This window comes from Quercus lobata, chromosome 2 (assembly GCF_001633185.2).
Source record: "Quercus lobata isolate SW786 chromosome 2, ValleyOak3.0 Primary Assembly, whole genome shotgun sequence".
NCBI lineage: Eukaryota > Viridiplantae > Streptophyta > Magnoliopsida > Fagales > Fagaceae > Quercus > Quercus lobata.
In genome coordinates this window covers 49,395,765-49,414,200 of record NC_044905.1, presented here as the reverse complement: position 1 = coordinate 49,414,200, position 18,436 = coordinate 49,395,765, and the positions used below count along the sequence as shown (strand labels likewise).

General features: G+C 34.5%; 2 protein-coding genes across 3 annotated transcripts; both read left to right on the top strand.

Moving 5' to 3' along the window:
• Window positions 1–2,494: 2,494 nt before the first annotated feature.
• Window positions 2,495–12,651, top strand: LOC115975750 (elongation factor Ts, mitochondrial-like). 2 transcript variants are annotated; one of them, XM_031096670.1, is made up of 8 exons: window positions 2,495–3,029; window positions 3,120–3,221; window positions 4,845–5,019; window positions 5,352–5,536; window positions 7,527–7,652; window positions 9,130–9,218; window positions 10,321–10,372; window positions 12,280–12,651. In XM_031096670.1, exons 1-7 carry the CDS (start codon window positions 2,622–2,624, stop codon window positions 10,364–10,366), a joined length of 1,131 nt encoding a protein of 376 aa, XP_030952530.1. In that variant the 5' UTR covers window positions 2,495–2,621; the 3' UTR covers window positions 10,367–10,372; window positions 12,280–12,651. The 2 variants fall into 2 exon arrangements, with proteins under 2 accessions (XP_030952530.1, XP_030952529.1); XM_031096669.1 differs by having other exon boundaries at window positions 12,271–12,651.
• Window positions 12,652–14,760: 2,109 nt separating this feature from the next.
• LOC115965655 lies at window positions 14,761–15,321 on the top strand. The gene has a single exon (XM_031084931.1). The coding sequence runs from the start codon at window positions 14,761–14,763 to the stop codon at window positions 15,319–15,321; it is 561 nt and encodes a 186-aa protein (XP_030940791.1).
• The last annotated feature ends 3,115 nt before the right edge of the window (window positions 15,322–18,436 follow it).

Genomic DNA, 18,436 nt, shown 5'->3' with positions numbered 1-18,436 from the left:
CCACTCTTCTTGGGCATCATATGGAATTGGGATGTTGATTAGAGGTATTCTCAAGTCTTTTTTTTTTGAATTTCACTGCATTAAGGTACGCTTTCTATAATTTATTCTAGAATTCAATGTTACATGTTATCTCTCATGAATGAAGTAGATCCATGTTTGTTGCTTTCGCTGTGTGTTTTGCATGAGATGCAAAACCAAATTTTCCAACAATTAACAACTATGTAGAATATTGCTTATTTGTAATTGAGAACTAGTTTTGGCCAAAAAGAAAATGTTAGTGGGAAATTAGGAAATGCATTTGTATTGACTTCTTTAGTGATGCACTTCTACCCCCAACAAGCTTAGCTCTTATTGGATTTATAAGGACAAGTATCAGTGCCACAATTAACAAGCTTACAAATCCTTCACTGGCTGCAAAAATTCCTACACTGCCATTTCAATTTCCTTTTCTTCTCTAATGAAAGTTCAAGTATATGATTACGGGATTGGTGTCGTCTAATCTAATGTACCTTGCCTCCTCACCTACCACTGCATGATGCTTTTACCAAAGCAACATCTCAGTTTTACAGCATCACTGAAAAAATTCAACAAATAGCTACAAGAACTGTTTACACACACAATGAGTCTTGAAAAAAATGAACCAAAAGCTTATAACAATTCACATGCTCTATTTATGTATATCAATTCATAGAAGTATTTCATCAAACACATAATTTGCATTACAAACCCACAAACGAAAATAGAAATAGAAAATAAAGACAAACTCAAAACAAATCATTGAAAATACTATGAAACAAAACCCACAAACAAATCAAACGAATCCCAAACAAAACCCACACACAAATCAAAGGAAACCCAAACAAACCCACAAAAAAAAAAAAAATGAAACCCACAGAAAACCCCAGAGCCTTTATGATTCAGATTTAGTAGAAAGAGAGAAATAGAGAGGATAAAGAGGAAGAAAAGAGTTGAGAAAGACAAACCTTACTGCAAGAAAGAGAGAAAGAAGTATTGAGAACAAAGGAAGAAAGAGTGTGATAGTTTTGGAGCCGATGAAGCACTGAGAACAGAGGGCAAGCGTGAGGTGAGGGATTTCTAAATTCTTGGGTTTGTGAGGGGATTTCAAATCCATGGATTTGGACCCTTGAAATCCAAGATGGATTTGGGCCAAATCCAAATCCAACTCTTTTAACTTATCCAAACAATGGATTTGGATTTGGGCCCACACAAATCCAAATCCAAATCCAAATTCATGTCCGTCATCCAAACAAACCATAAGTGTTAATTGGTTGTCTATACCTTCCTGTGGTATGGAGACCGATATCTCTTTGGACGAACAGCATCTCCTTGGACGACCTATTTTCATGCTTATGGTGCATCTTGCTATTTTCTCCCTTCTCAAGATTATTTCGGGTGTTGTTGGGCTTGGACGACCCTTATGGATGAATGAGACTTGTTATAAATCACCATCACTATTGATATAAAATTTCCAAAGACTTCCAATTTATAGGTACCAAAATCCATGGTTGCCTACAGTCCAGCTATACAAGCTTCATATTCTATCATATAATTGGTGCAGTCAAAATGGAGCTTGATTGCTAACGTGGCACCGAAGACGCACTTGTTAGTATTTAACCTTGGCTAGAACTTCCTAAGACATTGCAACAACTTACATAGGTTTATCAAGTGATTTTCCAAATTATGAGATTTAGCAATTATGCTGTCAATGTAAACTTTCATCTCCTAGTACAGCATTTCATGGAATAGAGTGACCATGGCTTTGTCATTTTTCAAACGGAAAGTCACAGCTTCGTACATGAAAGTATTCTAGTGTGTGATAAACGTCGTTTTTGTCTTGTCTTTCTTAACTATTTTGATTTGGTTATATCTCGAAATATCCTCCATAATAGAACATTGTATTGATAGCTATATTATCAACTAATGTATTAATGTGAGGAATAGAGTAATTATTTTTAGGACTGACCGATTAAAATCTTGTTAGTTTGATCACATCTTAACCTAAATCCCATTCTTTGCAGAGAACTTACCTCCCAAGGACTTCCCATCTCTTTAGAAGTGTATAAGTGTTCATAAAAAAAAGAGAGTATAAATGTTTATTCTACTCTATTGTTTTTTTTTTTTTTTTACTATTTCTATCTTGTCTTTTTTATTTTCATAACAATCCCCCTAAAAAGAGTTTCCACCTTGTCTTCAAATGAATAAAAGAAGGGTTAGAATACAATTATACATTTTAAATTTGGTTGAAATTTATTTAAGATTTTAACTTTAATTTCATTCAATTAAGTTTTTAAAATTTTAAAATTATTAAATTTAAGCCTTATGTTAATTCCACTTAAAAACTTAAAAAACTCGTTAGAGTACTAAAATAATTTTAGTCAAATTTAATTGGGGAAATTTGCATTTAATTTTTTTTTTTTAAAGCGTTTATTTGTCAAAGGAAAAAGAAATTAAAAAAGAAAAAAGGACGTTTCTTTCCCAGTCACAACAAAGAACAAACTGGGCAAAATCAGTGTCTTTCAAGCAGCGACGCCGCACTCAGTAGTCAGTAATCGGTACACTCTCAGCGTCAGAGTCAGCGCACATTCAATTTCTGACAAGTCATGGCTTTCTCCGCCGTAACAAAACGCTCTCGCTCTATCGGAGCCATCCTCTTCAACGCTAGGCTCTTCCCAAATTCCACTTGTAGAAGTAGAAGTAGAAGATTCACCACCGAAACTTCTTCAGCTTCGAATCAAACGAATCTGATAAAGCAATTGAGGGAACGAACGAGCGCGCCCATAAAGGACGTGAAGGCCGCACTGATGGAATCCAATTGGGACATCGAGGCTGCCCAGACTGAGCTCAGGAAGAGAGGCAAAGTACTGGCGTCCAAGAAGTCCGCTCGTACGGCCACCGAGGGTTTTCTCGCTCTCGCTCTCTCTCACACTCCCACTCACAATAGGGCTGCTCTTATCGAACTCAACTGCGAGACCGATTTCGTCGCCAGGAACGATATTTTTCAGCACTTGGTTTGTGTTTTTTTTTTTCACATTTTCCGATTTTGCTTTTTACATACATTTATTTCTTCATTGCTCATGCTTCTTATTTATTTTTTTTAGGCTTTGTCTTTGGCGAAGCAGGCTTTGCTGGTGGAAAGTGGTACTCAGGCTCAGCTGGGTTTTGGTGCCGGCGGGTTTCATGTTGGACCTGAGACTCTCGAGGTATGGATAATCTGTTGTTAGCTTTGTAACTAATAATTATTATGTTGTTAGGACTGTGATTAAGTTAGTTACACATACCAAAATACTTTGTTCGTGTTAATTTTTAGTTTAGTTTTGTCGACACTTTGTTTGGGAGTTCATAAGGAATGGATACTCATGGGCTGAAGTTTAGTTTAGGAGTGGTGATAGTTAGTGTGTACGGGACACAGCTGAAATCATGTTTTGTTTTGGAAACAAGATTTCAGTTATAATTGTAAAATCGTGTTTTCAGCTACGCTGTGCACGGCAGTGTGCAATTCAGCGTGTGAGTTTAGGGACCAATGGCGTATTTTACCCTATACAATATTTGATTATTTATAGCATTGTTTAATTGGAAGAAGAAAGAGATCAGAGGGAGAATTCACTAATTGTAAAATATATTTATTTGAAGAAAGGAAAGGTGGTATATTTTCTTTGGCCCTTATAGGTGAAGAAAAATAAACTACAATTTTGCATATATGGGATATCAAAAATGAGAGCTTTTTTATTTATTTAGCTATTTTTAGCTTAAATTTTTTCAAGTAAAGCATGTCCATAAAATGGCTCTTGGATCAGTTTCAAGTAAAGCATGTCCATTTTATAAACAAGAGCCATTTTATTTATAATTGTTTCAAGTAAAGCATATGGGATATCCATAAACAATTTTGCATATATTCTAGTATTCTGCTAATTACTCGTGGATCAATTGATTAATTTTCTGCTTCTTTGTTAAGATGGTACCATATTTTTTTAATGTAGATTTCAAAATAACCCTAAGGAATAGCATAATTGACTGGAGACAACACTGCATGAAATGGGGGTCATTAGTTCGAACCTCCCTCCCCTTGGGGCTAAAACTTACTTATAAATTTTGGACCTATACAGCTCAGGGCTTATGTGGGTTTTGGACCTTGAGGGCTCTTGTCTATTTTTCTAAATTTCTAAGTTAAATCATGTGATGAAGGAAATAAAGGCTGAGATATTTCTCTGTTGATGACCTCTACTTTGGCTAAATTGAGTCTAAAAAGGGGGGGAAGTGGGGGTGGGAGGGTTGGGGAGCCTTAGTTTCATATTGTCCATTTTGCCAACTTCGTAAATTTTAGACCTTCGTGCGACGGCTAGTGCCTTCTGCCCAAGCAATGTATTGTGGGTATGAGTTTGTGAACTGGGTATTGCTAAGTTACACGTATTTCTTTTGATTCTTTTTATCGGTGAGTTATACATGCATCCAATGAGTTTTCAACGTATCACATTTTGCCCTGATTTTAGAAATGGAGGAAGGGCTGTATGAACTAGAGCTCATTGGCCTAATTGTGATCTGTGTTAGTAAGATATAATCATGCTTTGAGAATTTCACCTAGTAATATTGTATGGTGGTCAAGGACTTTGACAATTTTAACCAGGGCATAAAGCTGACATGAAATCTATGTTCTGGTGACAATGATATTTAGTCTATGCATGGTGAAAATTTAGTTTTTTTAAGGAAATAGTGAAAACAGGTAAAAATTTTGAATTTGTTTCTGGGAAATTCTGATTTTTTTTTTTTTTTTTGGTTGAAGTTGTTAGTCTATGGTCAGTGAGTTAATTTATCTTCAATCGTATCAGGAGTTGAAGTTAAATCTTGAACATCCAAAGATTAGTGGAGAAACAACTGTTCATAATGCAATTACTGAAGTGGCTGCAATGATGGGAGAAAATGTCAAACTTAGAAGGGGATTTGTGATGTCTACATCTTCAAATGGTGTTCTCTCTACCTACCTCCATACCAGTCCTCAACCAGGTACTGTAATGTCAAACTGCTTTTTTTTTTTTTTTTGGGGTTAGCACCCACTAGGTTTTGAGCCCACAACTTCACCCTCTACACCATTTTTCAGAGGGAGGAGAATAGAGCTCATTGGCTAGTGATTTCAAACTGTTTCCCTTCCCTTTATTGGAAGAAATTAGACTCTCTCTCTCTCTCTCTCTCTCTCTCACACACACACACAGGTCCTAAAATGGAACTCCTGTGTTCTGTGATACTGTTTAGATGATAAGTTGGTAACCTTGGCCGGAGTAAGAGGATTGTCTCATTTGGCATGAACCATGAACTATTAAATGTTTGATCTGGAACAGGTTTGGGTCGTATAGCTGGAATTTTAACTCTTGAAGTAGAGGATGGAAATTCTCAACTGGATGCTCTTCAGCGTGTTGGATCAGAATTGGCAATGCATATAGTAGCAGCCAAGCCATTGTTCTTGACAAAGGAACTTGTTTCTTCTGATGCATTGGAAAGTGAAAGGGAAATTCTTAAATCTCAGGTACTCAGTGACATCATTAAGCACTAATAATTGACTCTATGCTAAATATGAAATGAGCAGTGAAAGCTATTTGTTGATATGGTCTATAGAGTGCCTTTTAAAGCACTGAATTGTAGCATGGAATCTGTTCATTGACTTATTCAATAAATGTCATCATTGTTGTTCTATGAGGTGCCAACTGAAATTTTTAGATGAATGTGGCTTTTTTCCGCCCTCTTTGGGTGTATTAAGTTATGTTGATGGAACTGTAACTAGTGTGAGAAACGCGTGGAAGCATCACAAGTAAGTTTCTTATTACCATAGGTTTTCATCAAAGATACTAGTGATGGATGAGCTAACTAAATTGATTCAAGATGAAGTCTCTTAGTATATTTTTTTGAAATGATAGAGTTTTAGCGGATGAACTAGATGTGAAGTTAGAAATTTGAAGAGATGTTTTAGAATCTAAAGGCTTTCAGCTAAGTAGGAATAACATAGAGTACATCAAATGGAAGTTTAGTAAAAGTAGAAACAAAGATGAAGGAGTTGTAAGACTTTATGGTTAAAAGATACCAAAGAGGGAGAGCTTTCAATATATTGGATAATTCATAAAGATAAAGAGATTGAAGAGGATGTGAATCATAGGATAAGAGTAGGATGGATGAAGTGTAGGTATCAAGAGCACTTGTAGATATCTATTTAGATAAATGAAAACTTTTATTAGATTAGTTATGCTCTATGGTACCGAATGTTGGGTTGTTAAGACGCAACATGTTTGAGTGTAGCATTGTAGCTGAAATGATAATGTTAAGATAGAAATACAAGGAAAGATATGATTAAAAAAAAATTCTATTAAAGATAGGGGTAAGCCCTATTGATGAAAAGATATGGGAGAGTCGCTTGGGATGGTTTGGTCATGTGCATAGGAGAATGATTAATGCACCAATGAGAAAAAGTGAGTTAATCAAGTCTAAGGAACGAAAAGGTAGAGGAAGACCTAAAATAGCATTATTAGAAGTAATATAAAAGGACATATCGTTTAAGGAGATATCAGAGAGTATGACTTCGAATAGCATAAAGAATACATGTGGGCAACCCTAACTAGTCTATTGAGGATCCAAATGTCAATCCCAAAATTTTGGGACTTAGGCTTGGTTGTTATTTTTGTGTATTCATAGATCCCAAGCTGTGATGTTTTTTGGATTATTCTTGTAGAAAATGGTGGTGATATTTTCATGATGGTGGTGTGTGCATTGAAGATTAATGGTCCCGTGAAGAAAGTTGAGCCTTCAGAGAAAAATTTCTTCAGCAGAAGACATTGACTCAAAGGAGGGTCATTGATAGGAAAGGATTGATGTAACCAACTTCAAGTAGCCATGTAGTGTTGCTGTGCAAAGGCTGTTTCTAGGCTCTAGCAAATGCATGCCACTGGAAACTTGTTGTAATGAATCTCCTCTCTACTATAATATGTATGTGTGGTTGAGTAGACATAAGTGTGCTTGATCTCCAGCACTGTTTCTAGCAACTGCATGCCACTGGAAACTTATTGTAGTGAATTCCCCATCTCTTTACCATAATAACCTGATTTGTTTGGAATGATTTTGTTAGACTATAGTTGCTTCAAATGATCTCTGCCCAGCAATTATAGGAACTTAAAAAGTATGAACCATCAGATATCACAGGGGCCTTTTTTTTAATACAGTTTGGCCCCAAAGGGAAATTTGAACTACGGACCTTTGCTTCATGAGTTGTGGTCTTCAGTCAATTGTGCTCCCCCTATCCCCTCCCCTCCCTCTCTTTTTTTCTTTTGTTTTCCGATAGCTTTCCTTTTTCTTTTTTTGATAAGTATTTTCAGATAGCTTTTCAATGATGATTATGCTAATCTATTCTATCTCCTCAAACTGTTCTGTAGTTTTCTGCTAATTTGCAACATCCTTCTAGCTACTTGTCATTGTAATGTTCATTCTGGTAGTTTTAGATTTTAAACTATTTATTTGGTTTTTCTTTACAGGCTGAAACCAGTGGGAAGCCTCAGATGGCCATAGAAAAAATGGTAGAAGGTCGACTTCGTAAATACTTTGAGGATGTTGTTCTAATGGAGCAAAAATTTGTTATGAATGATACCATAAATGTAAAGGTATGCGAGGCCAGCTTGTATTATTTGAAATTGTGAAATTTGATTACTAGAAAATGGACCATAAGATGAATCTAATTTATTCTTCAGATAACATGACCAGAAAGATAACAACAGATTGATCAGTTTTTGTTTGGAGAATGAGGTATCTAGCCAAAAACTAAAAATAAGAGAAGCTGGCAGAACTTTGTGTGTCAAACACTGGCCATTTTTAAGTTTAAGTGTATAACAAATGTTTTTTTCCTTGTGGGGGAGGATAATATCTTTCTGTGGAGATATGTTCATTTTGGATTTCTCATTCTACCTTTGTTTCTTATAATGATAGATTTTATAATTTAACTCCCTTATCACTATAAAAGAGTATATATAATTTAGCTCTTAAATAGTTAATTGTCAAATTACAGTGAGGGCTCTGCATTTGAGTTCATATGGAATTTTTTCACACCTGTAATTTTATAGCTGTGCATATTATCCACCGGTTTCTTTTCTTTAATTCTACGGGCAGTAATGCATGTTGCGTATCTCCATATTCAATAAAAAGGTTTTATCCAGTGCATAAGGTATCGCCATATTCAATGTCTTGAAAGAATTTGGATTTGGGATGAAATAGTAATTGACACTTGACAATGACAATGACAAATGAAATAGGATGTCTAGATCTAGGTTAGTATTTGAGAAGGAGAATTTAAAGAGGCAGAGAGATTGGAAAGTAACTTCTGATGAACCTTATCATCTCTATGTAACATCCTTGCATGTCCCTAAATCCTCCTACATCTTCATTGGTTTGTAGTTCTCAGAAGTGAAACTGTGAAAGTAAAAGTGGAGATATATATTATGAAAAAAATGCAACATAACAATTAACATGTCACCTGTTAACTTGCTCACTGAGGATGACGGGTTTCAATTTTAGCTGTTGTATTATGGAAAGGTCCATTTTAGTTGAAGTCCATGCCAATATATTAGCTCATCCTTGTGTATTGATGGTGGTCTGGACAGTAGATTTTGTTGTTTCAAGCTAGTTTGTGGTGTGGTGTACTTATTGTATCATCATATGTTGACTGTTATATGGATTTCTAGTATTGCTAATGAATTTCTGTTCAATCACACAAAAAGAAAAGAGAGAAGCATGAAAAGATGTTGACGCCATAAGCCATATGTTACACTCGTGGGATCTATGTGTAGCACTACGACTCCATACAGTGATGAGTATAGAAGAGTCTAGACCAACTATAGCTGGCTCCGATTGGTGTCTTCTTATAATAATCACTAGAAGACATTAAGTTTAGCTTAATATTGATTTATAAGACCTCATCAAAACATAGTTTCTCTTCACTTGTTTGGAGTATTAACCGCTTTATCTGCCAGTATCTATAACATGCAGACATGCACAACTGCTGGCAAGTTTCATATGTGAGCATATTTGTGCCCTGTATTATTTGCTATTTTGTAGTTGACTCATGTTTTATACATTACTCTACAGACGCTGTTAAATAATCTATCCAAGGAAGTAGGCTCACCTGTGAAGATAGGGAATTTTTTCAGGATGGAAGTTGGAGAAGGAATTCAAAGGTAGAAACCATACACTTTGCTCAATGTATGTTCTTTGGTCCAAGCAATACCATTGAGCTTGTCAGTGTAACTTTTTTACTACCATTAATATGAAATGTAATGTGTTTGTTCTGAAATGGTGTTCATATGAGTTTTGCTTTGTCATCACCTGTGTAGCTTCCTTAATCTTAGATAATGTAAAATGTAATGTGTGTGTTTTCCATCAGTTCTTTGGCTATAGCCATGGACCTGCTCAAGATCATAGTTATCATTATGTCTGAACGTATTGAATGTTGCTCATAAGTTTACCCATATTGATGCTCATCCTACTAGGTAGAACTGGCACCATAAAGGCTTCCGTTTGGAGCAGAAAGAGTCAAGCATGTTATTGCGTATCAAATGTATCCCTACAGGATACAACAATGATACAGCCCATACTAGTCAATTCTCATTGTTGACTTGACATTTAAGAAAATGCTCTGACCACCATTAGTTCCTTATTCATAGCATATGCATGATCACCTCCCTCCTTTCTTATGCTATTGCATTCTTCTTCATGGCAAAGCACTTCCTTGATTTCACTGTCTCATCCGGTGTATCTCCTTTCAGAAGCCTAGGGAAATAAAATTCTGGGATGAGGTTCATTTTTTCCATGTAATATTTGCATAGGTTTTAGCCAGTAATGACAAAATTGAGAATTACCGGAGTAGATTTAGAGACAAATGTGATGTAACATATAAAATGATATGAACCAGTTTGTGAAATGTCAGTATTGGTTTTATTCATCACTGAACTTCATTTTGTTTAGTAAGTTTCTGTTGATTTTTGGGAGGCTACCTTGAATAATTTGTAGTCATTGTCATTGCTATTTACGGTTGCGTGACTACCAAAGCTTCTTATCATTTGGGCATGCTGAACTAGGTCTTCAGGGCCTAATCTGCATATGTTGTCTATGATTGTCATAGTCTTTGTTGTATGCTCATTTTTCAGTTCATTTTGTTTGGAGCCTGAGGTGAGATTATGCACCTTATACCCTGCAGCAAAAATATTTTTTGCTTTACCCAGCACATGGCCTTATTGTGTCCTATATTTTTTCACTAAAATTGCTACTTGTTCTACATAGGCTGGAAGAATCGACTGCATCTGAACCTGTGGCTCAGGCTGTTTAATGTAAGGTAATGCCACTCTCATCCAGCCATCCAGGGGACCCATTAAGGTAGAGGTTAATTTTGAAGATGTCACTCCAGGACCCCAGGTCCAGGGTTGGGGATTTTGTTTTCATTTTTAGTTTTGATGGTCTTTCGCATGTTTTCGTGCACTCCCCATCTTAGTTAGTTACCATTAAAAATGAGGCTTCTTGAGGAGCGGAATGTTTGAAGTGCTCCAAAGTTATTCTTTTGGGGTTATAAAATGCTACATCTTATTTTTGTTACAGAATTTTGAGACTTGTCTTTCTTTTTTCACCCTACAAAGTGAAATTTAAGGATAGGTTTTTTTTTTAATTGTTTTTTTATTTTTTTATAAAGAATATACCAAATGCTTATTTAATGGAAGTATTTGGGTTTGCATGGTTATTCATTTGCGTTCGTATGCACTTTATGTTCAATTAGGGAGCATTAGCTACAACACCAAAGTTTTGTCCTATGAGCAAATTTCAATAAATGTCTAAGACCTATTTTTTATATAAATCGTTACTACTTATATTTTATATATATATATATATATATATATACATATATAAACCATTACTACTGATTAATTAAATGATAATTTTGCAACCTAACGGATTTTTTTCTTTTTTGGGTTTTTATTCTTCCAGATGAAGAAAAACACGATTGTTTAGCATATTACATGGTTTTATTCAAGATCGCCTCTTGTATGATTATCCAATTTTGATTCCTTCTTTTCTTTTCCTTTTACTTTTTTTGGTCCCCAAATCATAGAAGAAGCTTTATCCTCCCACATCCCAATCTCCTCGAACCCAAAATATAATCACAGTTGCACACGCCTTAGCTTGCTTAGCAAAGGATTTGGCTGGTCCAAAACTGTGGCTGTGCAATATTTTCATCCTCAATCAATAAAATTACTATCTTTTTCTCTAAAAGAATTAAAAATATAATCACAATGTTGAATTTACACTTAGTGTGTGTTTGGATTCGACTTAAGCTGCGTTGCGTTTCTTGTTCCTACGTTTCTGTTTTTTTTTTTTTTTTCACGCGTTTTGTTTTGGAGTAATGCAGTTACTGTTCATTGAACAGTAACCGCAAATGTTGACTTTCTGCAGTGAACAGTGCATATATGCACTGTTCACGGACCCACAAATTACAATAACTTTTTCATTGAAAATGGGTTCTACGGTACTATTTACACATTTAAAAATTATTTTGCTACAGTGTTTTCAATTTTCAGTTTTCAGTTTCAGCAAAATAAGTTCTATCCAAACACACCCTTAGTTTGTTTTGAAGTAAAATATTTTACATGTAAAAACATTTTCAATAAAATATTTTCAAGTGTTTGATGTGTCAAGTAAAATATTTCAAGCAAACCACCAAAATCAGTCTCAACCACTAGAGTCATTGGTGTTGAAGGTTGGGTGACCGAAAATGGTGGCTCTGGCGACTAGACTGCTGGTGACAGCTGTTGGAGCAGCATCTCTGGTGACTAAACCACCAGCATTGGTGGCTAGAATGGCATCTCCAATGACTGAACCATCGACACCATCGTTGGAATGGTGGCTTAAGTGATTGGACCCTAGGCATCGGTCGCTGGAGCAGCGACTCCAGCCAATGGACTATAGGCATGAGCTGTCCAACCCACTACACTGGTGACCTAGCCACTAGATGGGGTGAGGGGAAACCATCATGTGTTTTTGTAAAATATTTGACCAAAATTTTAAAGATAAAAACGTTTTATAACTTTTTATAAAGGATTTTACAATCAACGGAAAATAATTTACAAGTTTGACCACATTTTATATTGCAAATAAACACTTGAAAATGGGAAAACATCTTTCAAAAAAATATTTTATTTCAAAACAAACAAAATAAGTCATGAATTATATATGTGTGTGTAGTTTTGGCAGGTGATAAATATTGTTGCGATGGTGAAGAATGACAAAGTATGCTTAGTGGCAGTTAGTAGAAACTACAAAGCTCTAACATTCTGCATGTAAATGACCGACTTTATCGAGACAGGAGATCCTCTTTAGGTTGAATGAACCCCATGATACTCTCGTAATTCCTATGGCAAGTGTATTAGATGGAAATATTCTTAACGCAATCAACCACCTTCAGCTCCTCACCCATGGTCCCCATTATTCAATTGTAGCAAAACTTTAAGATATCAAGCTCTACATGAAGGGTAGAGGTTTTGTTTAGTACTCCTGTGTACTTAACGAGGCTAACCTGTGATTATTTTTGAACACATATCATCTCTGACTGTTTGTGTCTTGCAATCCAAACCCTTCTATATATGAATTTCATTTTTTAATTTTTTAACAAGTTTTTTGTATGTAGTTTAGGCCTTCTAAGAGCATCTCCAATGGCTTCTTTAAAGCCAATTTTAGAGAGAAAACACTCTAAAATTTCACTCCAACAGCTTCTCCATTTCCATTTTTTAGATTAGAATTGCTACAGTGCTTCTTTACAAATAGAGAACACTGTAGCGTTTACTGTTCACATTTCAAATGTTTTTTTCTATTATAATAATCAGTTATTGAATAAAAATTTGTTGGAAGATGTATAGTTAAAAAAAGAATAAGTAATGAATAAAGAATGAATGAAGAAATAATATTTAAATGAGATAGAGAAAATGATAGAGAATCTGTTGAAAAGTATATTTGAAAAAGTAGATAGGTAAAAGTTAAATATTACTATTCACTGTCTAAACAGTACAAAAATTTAGATAAACCATTGGAGGCAATTAATGTTTTAGTGAATTCCTTTGTGTTCGTTTTAGAGGATTATGAAAGAGGTGACAGATTTTTTTTTCGTTAATCTAATATTATCACTTGAAAAAAGAAAAAACATGGTAGGTGAGGTGATTTACAAATTATAATTATAATAATAGTTGTAGAATACCGTGTTGTACCGTCCCTCAAAAGCGGAGCTAATATTGTATCCTGGTGGCATAAGATAATGGTAATGGGGGCACCTAATGTAGTAGTACGTAAGCATAACTTTAGTGGAACAGATTTAAAATATTCCATGCCAGTGCAGTGCACTGATGAGATGTTGTGTTGTATGAGATGGAAAAATTAAAATTAAAATTGTTTGAGATGGAAAAGTAGTACTAGATTATCATATATTAATCCTAATTAATTAATGAATATATATATATATATATATATGATTGGGAAAGATACTAGGAAATGTGGCACCAACGCTCCCGTGACGCAGTTAGCTTATAGTATATCATGAGCTGAACTTTTAGAGGAGCACAGACTAGCATAACCGACACCGCCACCACTTCCTTCAATTCTCTCAAAAAGACAAATTAGCAAAAAGTTCACGCAAACCTTACTGTTCAATTATTTATATATATATATATATATATATATATTCGTAGTTCACATGCTTTCCTGTTCTTTTTATTTTTTTTATTTTTTTTTTAGTTTTTTGGTTTCTCACCGCTAGTTTATGGAGTTTTTTCAAAATGTTGGTGTTCAGACTTAAACTGAGAAGCTTCTAATCAAACTCAAAACAGTCACTTTGAGACCGAGTCAACCACTTTGCCAACCCCAATGGATTGTTCTTTTTTAATTATAACTATATTAATTATTGATCATTCTTCCAAAAAAAATCCATTTTCGGTGCTGAAAGACATATATCTTAGCAAGTGATGATCCAACCATTAGTCTTTTTTTTAATATATACATATATGAAAGTCATAAAAGTTTGTATTACTTCTATACGAAACACAACCAAGACCAATAAACACCCAAAGAAAAAGAAAGAAAAGAAAAAAAAGAAAACTCCCTTTACAAAGGGAAAAGGAGTGGGTCTCACACGTTAAGATAGGACAATTGTTGGAAATGATAAACCATACATGATAAAATCAACTACCAACTGGAAATGTACCTTCCAATATGTTTCTTCAATATATAATAAATATTGTTTGGTTACTTTCTTTAAATTTCCCTACGCGGACCCGCAAGAATGTCAACCCCAACTTCTTTACACAACTGGCTCATTCCTTATTAGAATCTTCTATATTCATATGTGTATTTCTTGTTTAGACTTTTCCTAGCTAGCTACTGCCTTATAAAATTGACTCATTATTATTCCCCAACTACCTAGCTCTTCGTTAACCCCCCGGCCAGTACTCCCAAAATTGACTCATTAATCCCAAGACAAAGTCCTCTCCAAAACCATCTCTTCTCCTTCAAACCTCTCCAACCCCAACACAAATCCACTTCGATCTCTTTCTCTTACTTGTTCATCAAACTCAAAGCCCACATACTCATATATATCTAGCTAGCTACTACGAGTTTTCTTTAAGTACCGTTTTGCTTATTTACATTTCTCTTCTTGACATATATACATTCACAAAAAAGGCATATCATATGGGAAACTACGTTTCTTGTGCTATATCCAGCCCAGGAGGCAAGCAATCTAGAGCCACAAAAGTGATCTTCCCAAGCGGCCAAATTCAAGAATTCCATGCACCCATTAAAGCAGCTGAACTCATGCTTGAGACACCAAACTTCTTCGTTGTAAACTCAATATCTCTCCAAATTGGACGAAGGTTTTCTGCACTCAACGCCGACGAAGACCTAGAGATGGCTAACGTTTATGTCATGTTCCCCATGAAGAGACTCAACTCTATTGTCACAGCAGCTGACATGGGTGCCTTGTTCCTCACCGCCAATTCTGCAGCCAAGCGTGGTTCTGGCGAAGCCAACATAAGGACATTTCCGGAGACTAGAGATGTTCCCCAGTTGGTGGAGGGAAAAACAGCTGATGATTGGCAGGAAAATGAGACGGCGGTGGCGGTACCAAAGTTGAATTTGGATGATATTGAGGAATTTTCGTCGCCAGAGTTTATGCTTAGGTTGTCTATGTGCAGGTCAAGGAAACCATTGTTAGAGACCATAGCAGAAGAGCCAGTTATTTGTTCACGTTAAACTAGGGTGTGTTTTTTTTTTTTTCCATAGTTGGGTCAAATAGTATATAGTTAGTATTACGTACCCTTCTTGCAAGGGAAGTTTTTTAATACATTTTAAGTGGAGATTCAAATCCTAAAGGGTTTTTGTTTGAAACACTAAATGTCATTATTGGTTTTATGCAAGAAAGTTAGGAAGGTTAAAGAAAAGTGAGTAAAATTCTTTGGACATGACATGTATATGGATAGTTGGAATAAATATTTTGATGGTTAGGTCATGTTTTAAGTCAAGTCACATGTGAACAAAATATCAATTAATGGAGAAAATTTTATGTATGATTGAGATTATTGTATGTTTGGTATTTCAGATATATAGTAGGGAAATTTTAGTTGTTTTAATTCTATATGATATGAATTAGTAAAATACGGTACGAGTTTAATACAACAAGAATACGAACAGGTATAGTTTGACATTTTTCAAAAAAGTAAATTTTAAAAATTCGATATAAAAATACAGAAACAGAGAAGAAAAGGTATATGTATGTTATGGGTATATTATTATTATTTTTTTTAAATCGTAACAAACATATGTAAACATTTACCATATATATTTTTAGATAAATACAATCATCTCTATATCATAACCTTTTAACTTCTGCCAAGTGTGACACTACTTTTGTCATATTTGGTGGTTTCCTTTTTTTTTTTTTTTTTTTTTTTTTCCTCTCAAATTTGATAATTCTATCGTCACATTAGGCAGTGCCAACGTTATATTTAACCGTACTTTTGTCAAATTCGATGATTCACTTTTTTTTTTCTCACATTTGATCCATCTTCACATTGGAAAGTACCAACATTACATATAATTGAACTTTTGTCATATATGGTGGTTTCTTTATTCTTTTTTTCTTACATTTGTTCTATCGTCATATATATTAGGTAGTGTCAACATCACATCCGACCATACATTGTCATATTTGGCGGTTCACTTTTTTTTTTCTCACATTTGTCAGTTCCATTGTCGTATTAAACAGTACCAATATCACATATGACAATACTTTTATCACATAGGTCAAAAAAGGCACAAACTCTAGTCCTTTACATCCATTAAAATTGGAACCATTCAAAGAGACTAATAGATCATAAGCTCTTAGTACTGCAAACCCAAAATTACCTGGCATTGAAAGTTGCATAAGCATATTACATTGAACTATCACAATGGTGTTTGCGTTCTCATTTCTAGAAATTTAACAAAAGCAAAAATGGTAAATCACTTTCTCCCATTTTAATTTGTTTCCACTATTTTTTGCATCTATAGCTTTCCTCCACATTCAACATTAGCTTATGCAATAATTCGTCCATTTAAATTATTTAAAAAAAAAAAAAAGAAGCTATATTATGAACTTCATAATCAAGAACTACATTTCAGAGTTTTCACAATATAGAATATTGTACACCATCTTCTAAAAAAATTTCTCATGGGAAGAAACTACTAATGGAATAGTTCCAAACCACCGTTTTAATTGTGGCAATTTAGAGGGGAGGAAAAGAAAAATCAATGTCTGAACTTCTATATTCCAAGACAATTTTTGGAGAGAGTCACAAATAGATTGCACCGTGGAACAAACTGCAGGAATATGAGCCAATTCTTCATCCTACCCCTGCAAAATGATTTAGCTTCATATTAAATGTAAGTTTTGAGCAGCTAGAAAAAAAGGGAAAGAAAAAGATGCTATGCCACTTCAGCAAGACACCATCCAAATAACATTATCAATCTACTATCTATTATTTGCATCAAGATTTGATTGAAATTTTTTCAATCTTTTACTCCATGATTAAGTAAGTTAGTTAATTGACATTGCATAAGATAGGCACACTAGCTCCACTGGGCTACTACAAAGCTTATAGAACAATACATCAAACACATGGTGTGTATTTTTAGAACAAATCATCAAATGTTGTTCAAAACTCCCAAATGCAACAACCAAAAACAAATCACCCACAAGCCATCATATATCCACCAAATAAAGGAAGAAGAAAAAGAACTACCTCAGGTTGCTACAGTTTATCAAACAAATAATAGGTTGCTGTTTATCAAAAAACCCTTCGGTGGTTGCTGCAGAAAAAACCCTCAGGTTGCTGCAGTTTATCAAAAAAACCTCAAGTTGCATAGTTTATCAAAAAAAGCCTCAAGTTGTTGCAATTTATCAAAAAAAAAAAAAAAAAACTCAGGTTGCGGCATTCAATGAGTAGAAGAGACTCAAGCATCTCCGAAACCATGAAATATGAACCTATAACTCAATCAAATTCAAAAACTAAGCAATAATCATATTTATTATATTTAAAAGCCAAAACGAACAACAATACAAGACCCAGATGAAATATTCTTGACTTGGAAAACAAAAACAACCTATAGATTGTTGGACATAAATGAGAGATATTACCTGACTCTTCCTTGAAAATTACATAATATGATTTTATCAAAAGAGGTAACAGAGATGAGGTGTGGATCAAATCACTATCTTAAGACAAATCATGCCGTTTAAGGTCTATTTAGTGTAGTTAGACAAATAATTTCTGCACATTGTCCCTAGGATACAATAAACTAGCCACCTTTGCTGATTATCTTTGCAAGTCTACACTGCTCATAAGATATAAGCTCTCTATAGCACTTTCTTTTCCCCTAGAGTAAAAGATAAAGTATTTTGTTATGAGTAAGAAGCTATAGATGGGTTTAGAACAATAACAAAATTGATTTTTGAAAGTATATAGCTTGGTAATCCAAATAAGGTGATATCTGAAACTTTTTATCTCTTTCTATATATATAATATAATAGCTGGACGTGAACTTGTCTTTTGCCAAAATCTATACGTTGAAAACAATTAAATGGAGTCATAATGCTATTGAAATTAATAGCCCATAAAGTGGCTGAAATTTGAATACCAAGCAGTTCAAAAAATTTCAGAATTTAAAATATTGCCAAAAGGTTTGACTTCCATTTAATCAAATAGTAAATGCTAGTTTATATGGTAACATATTATGACATACAGGGACGGAGTCAGGATTTTGAATTAAGGGGACGACTCTGACCTCTAGCTTGGCAACTTCTTAGCTACTAAGTTTTTTTTTTTTTTTG